Below are 16300 nucleotides of genomic sequence, written 5' to 3'. Positions count from 1 at the left end.
GTTGAAAAGGTTTCTTTTCGATTTATTAATTGTGCAAGCTGCAACTACTAAGGCCGGATTCATGGTGGCAAAAAAAAAGGCCGGATTCATAAATATCTTGTAGGGAGACAACGTATATATTTTAGAAAATCAACCTTATATTTTTATATTTTTGAAAAGTGTTTTTATATATTTTCAAAAACAAAATTATAAAAAAAAAAAAAACGTTTTCCCTATCCTAGGATATGTATCCATCACCAAAAATTAAAAGTACACACCATATAATAAATTTTGTTATCTTTAAATCTTAAAAACATTTTTAGGCGTGAAACTCGTATTCAAATGCGCTGTTTAGCAATTAATGTTGATAGCATTAACGAATTTAATTAGTTCTTTTAATTATCAAATTGTGTTAGATGGTCTGAATAGTGAATTGAATTTAATTTTTTGAATAATATTTTTGTGTAAATATGTATTTGAAATAATTTTTTGTATTTTAACGAGACATGTCAATTTTCAAACTAAAAAACTATGGTCCAAATGGATTTTTTTAAAGTTAAAAGTTGGGAATTAATTAGGGATGGGCGTCGGGTCATTTCAGGGCCAGGTAGTACTATCCCCGCCCCTGGCTCGTGACTTCAAATATAAATCCCGTCCACGGCCCATTCCCCGCCGGGAACTATATATCATTCCGTGTCCCCATCCCAAACGGGGAACGGGGATCTCCGCTAGTAATCGGGGATATTTTATTTAAATAAAAAAATTTATTAAATAACTTTTTTCATGTAATATATAGAAAAAAAGTAGCAAAAATAAAATATTAAACTACAAATTCTAATAATTTTATCTTTTGATACATAAAATATTTATGTGAAATCAAAGTACATTTGTAGTACTTCATTCTGACCTTATACTTTAAAAAAGATAGTATATAAAAATATCTCTAACAACATAAAAAATACAAATTATTCTTAATACTTACATATTTCTTGAAGATAAATAGGAATATATAAATATATTGTAGAGCGGAAAAAATCTGGTCAGGAACCGAGATCGGGACGGAATTGGTAGGGCCGGAGTTAATGCCCTATACTGAATAGTTATTTCAATCCATTAAGTGTAAAACAACAATAATAGAGAATTTATATAGTCAAACTTCTAATTTGGCTGAATATACTAATTCTTTTATCAAATTTCTAACTTGGGTCAATAGCTAATTCTTTCTTAAACCTCAATCTTTGAAAATAGGGCCATAATTTTCTTGCCACACCATGCAAATGTAATCGCCACACAATGCATATGTAATCGCCTGCAACTCTGCAAGAAAATAAAGCTTGGTAGGGGGGCCATACTGCCATACATGTCCCTGTCCACCTTTCTTTTGATATAGTGTTTGGTGCCAAAGAGCGAGTAAGCAAAGGAAATCATACACGCGAGAGAGTGTGTTGTTAATGTCTGATACAAACTGATTCATCGTACGATGAGATACGATCATTATCTTCTCCTGTCCTCCCATCTTTATTTTACCTTCTGGGCCTAGCCTATCTTTTACTACTCGATCTTTATTATTATCTGCATAAAATATTTACACACATTTGTTTCCGCAATTATTAACATTTACACCTCATTACAATACATGAGTGTAATATCTCTATCAGGTCTCTCCCTGGTTAACGAATTCGGTTAATTAAGATTTGAACTTCAATTCTATGAGTTGATATTTTGATTTTAATTCCTTCCTTCATAATCGGCAGGTCAATTATTCCGTAAACATAAAAAAATATACGTATATGAGTGTGATTATATCATAAAAATGCAGTTGTGGCATAAGTACGGGGGAGGTACTTGATTACAGGCTTCTGTTTTCTGTTAGTGTACCTTAACAAATTATACTGCACCTTTTTGCATCAAAGTACAAACACATGAAAATTGAACAAGAATAGATACTTCTTTTTCTATATCAAAGTACCTTTGTCACACCATTGATAATCACAATTATTTTGGTAGCAAAAACTAGATTATGTAGATACTCCCTCCGTCCCATTGAGATTTCTACGTTTACTTTTTATACGCATTTTAATGTTCAAATATCGTATAGTTACATAATAACTTTTTGAATTTTTTTTTTTGAATAAAAGTTTAATGTTTAAATTTTTATTCAGGAAAAAAAAATTCAAAAAAATATTATGCAACTATATGATATTTGAACATTGAAAAACGTGCCAAAAAGTAATGTAGAGAATTCAATGGGAGAGAGGGAGTATGTAATTTAAGGTTATATCTTAAGTATACAAGTACTACTGCCTATTGTCTAGGGTTCAAACTTGTATGGTTTCATAATTGCCCATTTGCCCTTGACAAAGCTACATTTCTATCGAAGTGTATGTACAGGAACAGGTTATCTTAACCTCGGATTCTTATTCCTTTCTTTTTGTACAAACATTACTTTGAAGTACTAGTTCTTAGTTCCCCGTCTTGTGTAATTGAGATTCTGTGGTTTTCCCATATAATCTGTGTACTAATAAGATTAAGGGTAGGCTTAATAACCTTTTAAGTCTTAAATTTTACAATTCAAAAATGTATATTTTTTTACCTTTCAAGTATTTAAAACGTATCTTTTTACTTTTTGACGGGAAAAGAAACCGATTTACAGGAAAAAAACAAGTGTAAATCAGGTGGTTTATAGGAAAAAAATACTTTTCAGTATTTTAGGAATAAAATGAATGGCTATAAAATACATGGACAAATGAGTATAGTTATGCAAATCCTATTGTTTAAAAGTTCATATTACTTGTTAAGCCTCAAGGGTAATGTTACATCTTATCTTCGATAAATCTGTCTTTGATAGTCCAAACCAACAGAACTAGGGTAGTCCGCTTGTACATAAAATCTGAGTACCTTTTAATGGACCTGTACCCGTCTAATTGATTTACCATCCATTTTTTAACCATACAAGTCTATAATGAAAGACAGAAAACATGGAAAACTACTAAATTTGAAACAGCAAGTACAGAAAAGTAAAAGGATGAAGATGAAAACATGTGTACCATATAGCCATAAGAGCATATCTGGTTTGATTTTGTAGTCCAAATAATCCCCTACCAGTAAGGGGTTGTTAAGTTAGTTGTTTATTTTGCCAGATCATTATATATATTAATATTTTATTTTCACTCAATTTTATATCAACTTGACAACATTCTATTCCAATAGTTAGCAACCTTTAATTGTTGTCTATGTATTTTAACTATTTTAGGAAGTTGCCAATTTTTGACAATCTTATTAGGCAAATTCTTGACAACCATACAATTCCAATAGGTTGGCAACCAAGGGTGTCATGCCACATAAGATTTGGCAACCCTTGGCAACCTCTATTGAAAATGCTCTAAGAACATCTCCAATAGAAATTACTAACAAAATAGCCAAATCATGACAAATCATTAAATATATTATTTTTTTAATTTTCTCTCACATTCATGTCACAGTTGATAACATTTTTAAAATTTTGCTCCAATAGTTAAGCAACTTTAAAGGTTGTCCACGTGATCCCTATATATTAATTTTATATTTAGTTCAATATAAAAGTGGGTTGAGTAATATACACTTTAAATGTTTTTTATAATTTTTTGCTAATTTAGGAAGTTGTCAGGGGTTGCCAAATTTTAGCAATCTTGGTAGTCAGCCTTCTGGCAACCCTCAATTCGAATAAGTAGGCAACCAAAGGTGTCATGCAACATAAGCTTGGCAACCCCTATTGGAGATACTCTAATAAACCAATTACTATTACCAACTAGACCTGACAACATTCCGTGTCGTGTATAAACGTTCCATGTACTTTCGTATTTTCGTGTACCAAATTTTAAACCCAAACCCGGCCCGGGTTTGCATTCGTGTACCAATTTGGTGACACTAACCCGTAACTAATATATTCGTGTTTACCCGCTTTAGTACATTAATGTACACGGATTATATACGAAAAATATTAATTGTTAAAAAATGCAATAAATAATTAAATATTGAAGTGCTCACTCACGTAGTCATGGAATAATAAAAATATATTTTAGTATTTACAAATATATATATGTTATTTAGAATAGGTAAAATTCACATTTGGTATTTAGTATATATATGTATATTATATATTTTTAAAAAATTAATTATTTATTTATCCCGTGTACTTTCGTTGTATACATATATTGGAAAACCAAACCCGACACTAATTATATTCGTATTTTTTCATGTTCGTGTACCAAATTTTCGAAACCAAACACTAATTATTTGTATCATTTCATACCGTATTCACATATCGTATACCAATATTGTCGGCCCCCAACTACCAACTGTTTAACATTATCAAACTTCAAAGTGAGAAGCAGCTGGCCGCTGCTAGCTAAGTACAATTCAGTTAGCATTTTATCAGCTTTTCTTCCACCCACCATGCATGTCACTAGGTGCCAAAGTGCCAACAATACAGTTTTTCTGGAGTCCCCCCCCCCCCCCCCCTTCTCCAACATTAATATTTGGATCAAGTACAGATTAAAACAGTTTGTGTTGTCCAAAAGGCCATCAAATCCATCCCTCTGTTAAAACTTCCTTAATTTTTGTTAAACAACTTTAATCTTCCTTTTAAAACTTCCATAGTAGAGGGATAAGTTTGAAATTTTCAATTGCTTTCTTTTTGAAACTTTTCAATTCGGATATTCAGTTCATCTCAAATAATAAACAGTTCCGCGCTCAATCTTATCCTCACCCGTAGAGGGATGATTATGAATTTTCTGATTCCATTTCAAGAAGACGAAAAAATTAAGGAAATATAATTTCCAAAGATTTTTTTTCCCAAAAACCAAATTATCCTCACATTATTTTTCTTTTCTTTTTTAGTTGTTATTGTATATGCAGAATACAATATTGTCTATTTCATGCTTCATAAGTTGGATTTGAAGATAACATTTCCCAAAATTTAACACCTAGTCGGTGCATATAATGTCTACATGAAATAATAAAATTAAAGCTCCTCCTCAATCATTCTGCAAGAACTGTCCCTCAATCATGAAATAATAAAATATTTTTGATATTTAAATATTTTAATTATTCAATATTTTTAATAATAAATGAAAATATTTGAATATTTGAAAATATTAATAATGTTAAACATTAATAATGTCAAATAAACATAAATATCATACCAACACAAGGAACTACATCATTCATATTTCCAATAAAATTTTCATCATTAATTTTATCATCATCATCGCCATTAAAAGAATCATTACTATCATCGGAATCACCGTGAACACCGTGATTCTTCCAACCGCAACCAACATTATCATCACTATGCGTTTTTCGCTTCCCCGGATCATTAACTTTATCTTCAATACTATCGACATCTATTACTTCATCATCATTAAAGATTTTACGACAAACCCTCTTTTTTGTGTGGGGGGTAACATAACTAAAATCGTTATGATCACTAGATGAACTTGAATAATCAAATAAATAAGAAGCCATGAATATTGAATACTAACCATTTTTTTCAGAAGAATAAATTTGAGCAGAATGTTAAGCAGCAGTAAAAACAGCAGTATAAGATCAAAAATATAGACAAAGTAAGGTAGGTGTGTGCATTAAATGCACGGCCGCAATGTTTCATTGTGATGGTCGCAATGAAACATTGCGGCATTGTACAAATCCCCAAGCCAACAACTGTAAATATTTGCAGTTTAAAAAAAACTTTACAACGTACCCCATCAATGTTTCATTGCGGGTGGAAGTGTCCACCGCAATGAAACATTGCGGTTGGGTTGTTTATTTTTGTTATTTTCTTTAAAATTAGAAAATTAATCAAAAAAAATTATAAAAAATAGTTTCTAGACTTATTATATTTCATTTAATATGTTAAATGTTATTTTGAAAATATAAATGTTTATAAGAGTAACTTAATTATAATATGCAACAATTTTACATAGTTTTGTGAAATTTTTGCATAATAGTTATGTAAATGATATTTCTTGACATGTAAGTTATAAAATACAAATTTTGACGATCCAACTATATGGATGTTAAAATATAATGATTATAATAATTAAAAAATATTATTTCTTAAATAAAATGTGGCAGGTGGCCGAGTTATTTTTATATAGTTTGTTACCAAGAAATGTTTAACATTTTGGGGGCTAAGTTATATTATATTTTTTATAGATAATGAAAATTCGATAAATTTTCATTTTTTTAGTTTTTCACATTTTCAAATTTTAGCATTATATTTGTTTATTAAAATTTAAAATTGATAAAATAAATTGGACAAGTACAACAAAAATAAAACATTAAATAATTTATTTCATTCAAATATTAATGGAGTACATTTAAATATTTTTTCAAAGAAAATACATAATAACATTTTATGTCGACGAGAATGATCAAACTTTAACGGTGTTGGAAGAACCGCCTTTATCACCCTTATCGTCGTCTTTTTTTTTTATTTGACTTTTCCGCCTTCGCTTTAGCTTCATTTTCCTTTTTTTTTTCTTGCGCTCAAGCGTCATTTGAATACGGCGGAGAGTTATTGCCATGTCTTCTTCTCCTTCGGGCCCGTCGTAAGCCACACCATCGATAATTACCTTATTATTGTCAAAATCATAGTAGAAAACCATTTTTCGGAAAATAGAGAAGATAATGTTGAAGAGAAAATGTAGAATGAAAATAGAGAAGAGAATGTTGAAAAAAAATGAGATGAGGCAGGACTATTTATAGGTGAAAATCTGAATTTTAAAATTCATAAAATTAAATTTAGCACAGAAAAAATTTTGCTGAAAAAATTTCATTTGACTGTTGAAATTGCCGCAATGGAGCATCGCGGGGTGTCCTAACAGCCGCAATGTTTCATTGCACATAAAATAAGTTTTGCACAAAAAATTAGTTTTGACTGTTGATAAATTTTTTAAACTAAAATAACTCAATTCACTAAAAAGTATAAAATTAATAATATTATTTTTTAAACTAAAATAATTCATAGGATAATTTAAAGAAAAAGTACAGAAAAAATAAAATTGATAAATTTATTATTAAAATTGATAATATTTTAAAATATTACTACTACTTATATTTAATGTTAACATATTTTAAAAAATTAATTACTGTTGAACATTAATATTATTTTTATACTTATATAAATAAGTTAAATATTAGAATAAGCTAAAAGAGCATTAAAAGCTAAAGAGAGGAGTCGTTGGGACATTAAAAACTGGGAGTCTACCCAACAATGAAACATTGCGGATTGCGCAATGTTCCCTGTGCATGGCGACATCCCGCAATGTTTCATTGCGGAAGTCAAGGTCCGCATTGAAACATTGTTTCCTCCCGCAATGTTTCATTGTTGTGGGTTGACTGACTGTCCCCCTAACCCATGTTGGCTCCTTATTAATTCCCATGAAAGAAAGCATAGCAAATATCACAGTGTTCTTTATAGTATGTCTTTGTCATTAACAATTTTAATATAGATTAGGGTTGCATGAAATTTTAGACAACATTGTAGGGTAAAAGAGTAACTTTACCAACATACAGTGAAACACACAAGCACCATATTTCTCTGACCAAAGCAGCATCATTAATCAGTTCTTTCTCAGCATCCACCTATATGAGAGAGACTGATTGTAAGAGATGCCGTGCTATATATAGAGACTAGGGATTGAAAGAGTGAATGGAAGAAAGCAAAGTAAAAAGAAAGTAGTTCTAGCCTAGCTACTAGGCACTAGCTATATAGTACTATCTTTATAACCTAACCAGTTAGTAGATCTGTAAAATAGCTGATCCATGCTGATCACCTATTCTCAAGTGTTTTGGTAAGTTGTGTAAATACACAGAAACTATCTCTATCTATATGAATTGTATCTATACATACACACATTTTCACAAAATACCATATCTTACCATTCTCAAACTCACTAATCACCTACATAAAGAGAGTTCTCTCTCTTGTTGATTTCAATACAAAATCACACACACCACTTGTGAGATAGCTCAGTTTTTGCAGCTTTTCTGCTTCACACACTAATCTACACAATCTTGACACATGTATATAAACAAATATGTGTATGAATGCATCAAATGTCATAATTTGAGTCTCATTTCTTGATTTCAGATAGTGTAGCACTTGAAGATGGAAATACACTAGTACTTCTCTGATCTCTTTCTTCACCTATAAGATTTTCTACTAAAAGATAAACACAATCCTACCACTTTCATCTTGCCAAATGTTGGACTATGAATGGGGCAACCCATCAAACCTAATGGTAACCGGAGATGACCCACCCGCTCAAGATTCGGGTCAAAATACCCAGCTTTACAATCATTACTCTCATCAAACTTTTAACCAAACCCTCATAAACCCTAATCATACTCACCATCAAAATGCCTATGCAACAACAACCCACCACTCAAATATCCAAACCAACCATTTTCAAACCTTTTATGACCCGAACTCTTATCCCGGGTCATACCCTAACCCGGATCCAAGAATTATCTCTTTTGACCAGGTCCATGATCCAACTGGGTTCATGATCGTGCCCAAGACTGAACCGGCCGGTTCCGAGTATACTAGTAGAATTGGACTTAATTTGGGTGGCCGGACATATTTTTCTTCGTCGGAGGATGACTTTGTGAACCGGTTGTACCGCCGGTCTAGGACAATTGAGCCTGGTTCTGTTAACGCTCCGCGGTGTCAAGCTGAAGGATGTAATGCTGATCTTACTCACGTCAAGCACTATCACCGCCGTCATAAGGTGTGTGAGTTTCATTCGAAAGCTGCTACCGTCATTGCTGCCGGTTTAACTCAGCGGTTCTGCCAACAGTGTAGCCGGTTCGTTTGTGCAATTACATCAATTAACCCTTTTCATGCACACACTCAATTGTTATCTTCTTTTACTAAATTTTAAACTAAAGATATCATATGTTTAGTTGTTTACTTGCCTGATTGCTACAAGAAATATTAGAATTTGTACTTAAACATGTTTGCATAATTTGTTGGGACGGAAATGCCCTTTGAATTGTCTTGTCTTGCTAAATGATTGGTCTGTTTTGTTTCTTACAATGCTGATCCCGAGGGCAGATCCGTCCTTCTATATGTGTGTGCGCGTGTTTATGCATTTAATTCATCGTATATATAAACATGCAAAGATACTGATAACTTAGTAGTAGTTCTATTTTTATTTTTTGCTACTAGAGAGTTTTGATGCTGTTTATGAAATGAAAACAGATTTCATCTCTTGACGGAATTTGACAACGGCAAAAGAAGCTGCAGGAAAAGGTTAGCTGATCACAACCGCAGAAGGCGAAAAACTCATCAAACAAGTCAAGATCAGAGCAAATCTCAGCTCGAAAACGCTCATAATTCATCTTCTGAAAACCTTACAAGTAAAACATAATTTACAATTTTACATACCCTCTATATTTCATATATTTGCATGTAAATGAACTTGTTTAATTAGTTGTTAAAAATATAATTATTTTTTATTCCTTTACTATTTTAGGGTCTCCACCAGATTCCAGTCTGCAATCATCTTCCTCGGTGACAATGCCGATTTCACCACCACGGATTTCATTGGATTCATTCCGGCAAAGCTTAAATTATCAAGGCTCTAGTTCTTCGATGAATTCTAGGTTTGGATGACTTTATATTCATCCATGTACGAGTTACAGTCAATTGAAGTTTGTGTTTATGTTTGCTAGGACTAAACTATTTTTATTACCAAGAAGTTCTTGTAGTGATCAGTATATGCAAGGAGCAACTGTTAACATGCATGTAGCTATTTGATTATCAATTAATTTCAAAGTAATTTATGTCACTTTGACAACTATATATGTGTTTTAATTTCACATATATGTGTGTGAGCGTTGCTGTGTTGAACCATGTACAACAATGATTGATCTCAAACTCTTTTGTCGTGTTGGGCAAAATCCAAAAATTTTCTGTATTCAAAGTTAGGGTTGTTCACGATCCGAGTCGAGTCGAGTTTTGACCGAACCGAGTCGAGCTTTATTTTTTTTCTGACGAACCGAGCCGAGCCGAGCTTTCCTATCGAACATAAAATCGTGTTCGAGCTCGAGCTCGTTAACTAACGAGCCGAACACGAGCTTGTTCGCGAACAAAAACGAACCGAACCGAGCCGAATAGTAACCGAGCAGCTCGTTAATGTTTCTAAAAAAAACAACTTTATCGGCTCAGCCCAACTGTTTTAGGCCCAGCCCAATTACCTAAATCTCATAAACATCCATTCCCTCCCTTTTTTTTAACTGAATTCTCTTCTACTCTCTTTATTCCCCTTTCATATCTTCTAAATCCCTAAATCCCTAAATCCTAATCTCTTGTGTGTTCGGTTTCTTTTTATGATTTTAATGATGAGTTTTGCATGTATATTGTATGGTGAGTTCTGTATGTGTAAAGGATTTGATTTTGGTTTGTTGTGAGAAATGGAGTCCTCGGCGAAACTACAGATTTATTTGTCGGCGACTACGAATGCGATTGTGTCAGAGGTGGAGGATTTTGAGGAGAAGAAGAGGTTTTTGAGAGGGATTAAAAAGAGGTTTAACACGGAGGGAGAACGAGGAAGGTTTTTGGAAAGATTGGGAGTCGATTAAGGCGTTTAAGCTAAGTTGAGGGAGTTTGAGCAGAAGAATTCGTCATCTGAACTTTTCGGAGGGTTTAGAAAGAATGAATCTATTGTTCTGGAGGTTGGGAAAATAAGGCTGAATTTTGTATGTATGTATTTGTGTGTATAATTTTTATCAAAATATTCTGAAAATATTGCCTTCTTTTCGAGTTTTAACGAGCCGAACTCGAGTCGAGCGAGTTCGAGCCGAACTCGAGTCGAGCCCGAGCCGAACATATAAAAACTCGGCTCGAGCTCGTTTTTGTTAACGAACACATCTTTGTGTTCGAGCTCGAGCTCGAGTTATTAACGAACCGAGCTGAACGAGCTCTTATCGAGCCGAACTCGAACTTGTTCACGAACAGCTCTGTTCGTGAACAACCCTATTCAAAGTCTTGGTATTAAGCACAAGTTGGCTGGTTTATCACTAATAGTGCAACTTATACAATACAAGTTACAAGTGGCTTTTAGGCAAACAAGTCCTTATATTTGTAACTAATTAGTAACAGCTGTATAGTTTTAGCTGAGTAGCATAAATAGACTTGTAAGCCTGTAATAGAGACTAATCATAAATAATATACATTTTATTCTCTTCATTCCCAAGTTTCTCTTGCTTAGCTGTAATGGTGTGTTTACACAGAGTTATGTCCATACTTGGCATTCGATCGACTTTAGTATTGAAATAGAAGATTTCGAGTTTTTTTTGGAAGATTTGAATTTACTTTGCTCGGGTCTAATCCATGTCAAATAAACAGTTTTTTTCTAAAATATTAAGATTTTATAGAAAGATCTTAATATGATCCATCTCGGATTATTTACGGTCCCAAATCTCTTTTATCTATTTAAACTCAAACTTTTGAAACTCACATTACTTGAAGGAAAAAAATACATGCTCAGATCAATTACAAATCAGTCAAAAAATTTATAGACTCGAAATTTCTTATGATATAAAAACATGTCTTCAAAACATATTTGCAATGAGTCGAACTTAATTGGAAAATTCTAACAAGCTAAATTAGAACTATAACCATGATTGATCATGTAACTGAAGTGTTGATAGTCCACACCACTGAATATATAATGTTTTATACAATGCAAACATCCTCTTTATCAAAATATTCTATAGTAATCATCTGTATATTATTTTAAAAAAATTACGGTCCCAAGTTGGACCAGTTATAATTAAAAGTAATCTCCTACATTATAAGTATATTCTATATTAAATTTCCTCTATATAAGAATAAAAATACTTATATATATACACATCGTAAAAATAACCTTTTATATTTTTTATAAGTATATTCTTTATTAATTTTCCCTTATATAAGAATAAAAGTGCTTCTATAAATATACATATACATATGTGTAATAGATATATACTCAAATATATATAGGCCCCGTTTGGTATTACTATTGCAGACAGTTATAGCAGCTTTTGGAAAATGCTGTTTTCAGATTTTGCAGAAAGTAATTATCAGTTTCACCATCAAACCTTCTCAAAAATATTATTTTTATATATTATAGCTCAAAATATGCATAAATTAAAAAAAATAACCAAACAATTATCTAATTTTCCTAACAGCACTTTTTCCACCATCACTTTTTTCCCACAACATGACAGTTTTTAACAGCACTGCCAAATAGAGCTATTTTTTAACCGCACTCCCAAATAGAGCTATAGTCTTCTCACATACATAAAGATGAAAGACGACTTAATATATTTTTCAATGTTATATTATTTTAATTAACACTACATCATTAGTTTGCACGCCCATGTGATCACGTTCTTGTCAATTTATTTCAAAAACTTCATGTATTTGTTATTATGTTACATAATTTGTCTAAAAAAGTTATCATATACTCCCTCTGTCCCATTTAATTCTATACATTATTTTTTGGCATACTTTTCAAAGTTCATTTAAAGCATAATTCCATAATATTTTTTTAAAATTTTTTATTCTAAATAAAAGTTTTATATTTAAACTTTTATTCAAAAAAAAAATTAAAAAAAACATTACAAAATTATAATTTTTAGAAGTCTCAAAATGCATGTAAATATTGAACATATATAATCAGTTGGGATGGAGATAGTATTTTTTAAATTCATGTATGCAAGATATGTTATAAATATTTTTTTAATTAATTTTTGAAATTTTTTATATCAACCTTTACTAAATAATGACCTCTCTATAATAATATTTTATAATATTTTTTGTCTACCTCAAAAATATTACTTTACATAGGTTTAAAGGTACGATGAATGGCATGGTAAAAGATTACAAGAAATATATTATACAGAAATATATTATACTTTCATAACGCAGAAAGTTAATTTCCTTAATTGAAGAAAGAGGTAGAAAAGTGAAGCTGTCTCCTGCAAGGAGGCTATATTTGATCGAACATTAATCATTACTACTTGCGGTCCCGCCAATGACAAAGAAAAAGATCGAACGGTAGCTATCTTTCCGAAGTATAAATGATAATGAGAGGAGAGAGATGGGAGAATGAATGAGACAACGAGTGATAGAGATGTTTAATGTGGTGGTAACAGCTGTTTTCGATTGGCTCTTTTCTTCTCAGTTTTTAAATCCCAGGTAAATTTGTTTGAATAGTACTGGCTCTATTTCATATTATATGTATTTTTTGAATTTATTTCAGTCAAATTAACTTAAGTTTAACTGAAATTTATTAATAATTTATAATTGAATAAAATAAAAAAATTACATCACCGAAAAATAAATTTAATCTACTTTAATCTATAATTTTAAATTTTTTGAATTAATATACGAGTAATGTTTTTTTTTTTTTGACAAATGCAGAAAACTTTCATTAACTTCAATATAATACATTCGGGACAAACCCCCAACTGTCGATACAACCAGGTGGTAAAACAAATATCATACTAAAAACAATTAGATGATTTGTTTCCTGATCGTTTAACACATAGAATTTAAAAATTCTTGAAATTAAAAACGAAATAAAAGACATCCCGAGCAATCCAAATTGTGCCAACATCTCTGAAAATAGCAACACCGCAATTGACCATATCACATAAAAACCATTGTTAGCCCAATGTTCAAAAACACCAATCACTGAGATTGGAAAAACGACACCACAGCTATCTACTTGCCGGACACCGGCTATAGACATGCCGAAAACACCTCAGCTATCTACATGCCGGATACCAGCTATAGACATGCCGAAAGTGTAAACATGTGAAAGATGAACAATCTTTGGTTGTGAAAGGTGAGCTCTTGCAATAATTAACACCGCTCCAGATTCGACACAGGCTTTGCAGACCACCAAGAATATCAATAAACTCGTTCTCAACCGATTCAACACGAAATAAACCCAATCATAATTAAACAAATACATAACAAAATACTCCAAAAGGAGAGACAAAACACACACTCCAAAAGGAGACACACGCAAACACCAAAAAAATTGGGTTTTATTGAAGGGAAATTAATAAGGACAAAAGAGAATGAAGGGTTGGGGCTTTCCACCGGAAAAAATCAGTGGAAGCCCCTTGATTTACTTGAAAATAAACAAACCTTAGGAGAGTATATCTTGGGAGCATATGTTCTAACAATCGGCGCCGATTAACCAGAGTATATCGTCTATTATTGTGTAGCCTAGTAGCATTAAGCATCTGGAATCGCCAGTAATTGAAGTAGCTATTCATTATTTCATAATTCAGTTTTTTAGACTATATTTTGTTTTTTTCTTCCATTATTTCATAATTCAGTTTTGTTAAATATGTCTATGGACACACATTAAAAATTAACTTTTAAAATTATATTATTTATACTCATAAATAATGAAAAATAATCTAATATACAAAATTTTCACCAATTAAAATAGTCAAACTTAACTCAATTACATGTCACTAAAAAAACCTTTTATAATCTTATTTTTCCCTCGGTTCTAATTCTGCGACTTTCTAGATGGAGCTTCACTAGAAAAATTCCTTATATATTTATTTGTCACTCCAAAATAGCGTAATTAATATGAATTTATTGTTAAAAATCTTTCAAGGAGTTTGAGTAAATAAAAACTTATCAATTACTAATACGAAATACGGGTCAAGATTAAAATGTTAATAATTAAATAGTATCATTAAAGAAAATTGAATTTGAAATCAGAATGACAATATTTGTATAATAAGTAAACAGTGTTTAGTTACAGGAAATTGAAATCGAGAAGAAACTAAGTGAAGTTTAATTATGTACTTATAGATAAACGAACCGGGGATAAAATTAAAGAAGTGAAACAAAATAAATAAATATGGTACAATTATGTAGTTATGTAGTTTGAGGAAAAGTGAGCGACTTGTTAGCTGGGTCTAGTTATTCTTTGATTGATCTGGGGTGATAACCAAAAATATCTTTTTTTTTAGAAAATGTAAGAGAAATATCCGTTTTTGAAAGATATGGCCAAAAATACATTTCTAATACGCATTTCAAAAATGGGTAAGGTTATTACGCATTTGACAAATGAGTATTATTTAAAAAAATATAAAATAAAACAAAAAATAAAATAAAAAAAAGAAGTAAAATCATGATATGCATTCTTGACCTGCGTATCATGCTTTGCAAAGTCATGACACGCATCTCACGAATGCGTATCCAAAATTATTATTATTTTTTAATTATTTTTTAATTTTTTTTTACACAATTTACTTATTTCTAAAATGCGTATTAGTAATATCCAATTTTAAAATGCGTATTAGGTAGATATTTTTGGCCAAACATTTCAAAAAATGGTATTCTTGTCACAAAATTTAAAAAAAGAGGTATTTTTGTCATTTTTTCATTGATCTTATTTGACACGTGAGTGATAATAACCCAGAGATCATTAAATAATATATTGATGAACGATTAAATTTAATGAAATCAATTTTTTTTTGCAAAAAAAGAATATACGTAGTTTGATGGAATCAAAATCGAGCCGGAGTGAATCTAAATAATCAAACTTAATAAGGAAATATTGATAATTAGGTACTTAACACTACTATTGCCCGTTCAGAAAATTTTAAAATAATTAACTTATAATTTAAAATGAATAAGTGACCGATAAGTTATAAGTTCATAAATACTTATAAGTTATACAAAGTTATACACGTGTTAGATAATTTAACTTATAAGTCAGATTATTTTTATTTAAATTAATTAAAATAAATAATTATTAAATACAATTATCTTAATTCTTATATTTTACGTCAGATTAACATTTTAAAAATATATTTCAAAACTAAAATTGATAAAAAAACGAAAAATATAAAATAAGTTGAGAAAAAATATGGCATTACTAATGTTAGTCCCAAAATATCGTAGAAGGGAGGTTGAATACGATACCTACATTATTTTTCGATTCGTTTCAAGTTCTTCGTTATAAGTACGGAATCAAAATAGAAACAAAATAATTCGAGGAATATATTATTTTATTAATATAAACATTGACCTAATCAATAAATTGATTAACTACAATAAATTCAGCAACACAACTTTGTGTTTACAAGTTTTATAAATATGGTCCTTAATGAAGTTTTCGTAATTCACTTTGTGTTTCACTACAAGAAATTTGCAATCAGACAACACTTGACAGACAATGGTTAAAAAAAAACCGTCGTCCTAAAAAATCATATAACGGTGAATTGAATTTGCAAAAAAACAGTTGTG

At 30.9% G+C, this 16300-nt stretch overlaps 1 protein-coding gene across 1 annotated transcript; it reads left to right on the top strand.

Moving 5' to 3' along the window:
- Positions 1-7622: 7622 nt before the first annotated feature.
- On the top strand, positions 7623-9815 carry LOC141724190 (squamosa promoter-binding-like protein 8). The gene is made up of 4 exons (XM_074526212.1): positions 7623-7814; positions 8114-8830; positions 9227-9384; positions 9501-9815. Exons 2-4 carry the CDS (start codon positions 8226-8228, stop codon positions 9638-9640), a joined length of 903 nt encoding a protein of 300 aa, XP_074382313.1. The 5' UTR covers positions 7623-7814; positions 8114-8225; the 3' UTR covers positions 9641-9815.
- Positions 9816-16300: the final 6485 nt, after the last annotated feature.

Source organism: Apium graveolens, chromosome 5 (genome assembly GCF_009905375.1).
Source record: "Apium graveolens cultivar Ventura chromosome 5, ASM990537v1, whole genome shotgun sequence".
In the NCBI taxonomy this organism is placed as follows: domain Eukaryota; kingdom Viridiplantae; phylum Streptophyta; class Magnoliopsida; order Apiales; family Apiaceae; genus Apium; species Apium graveolens.
Note: the sequence above shows the minus strand (reverse complement) of the source record. Positions and strands in the feature narration are given on the sequence as shown.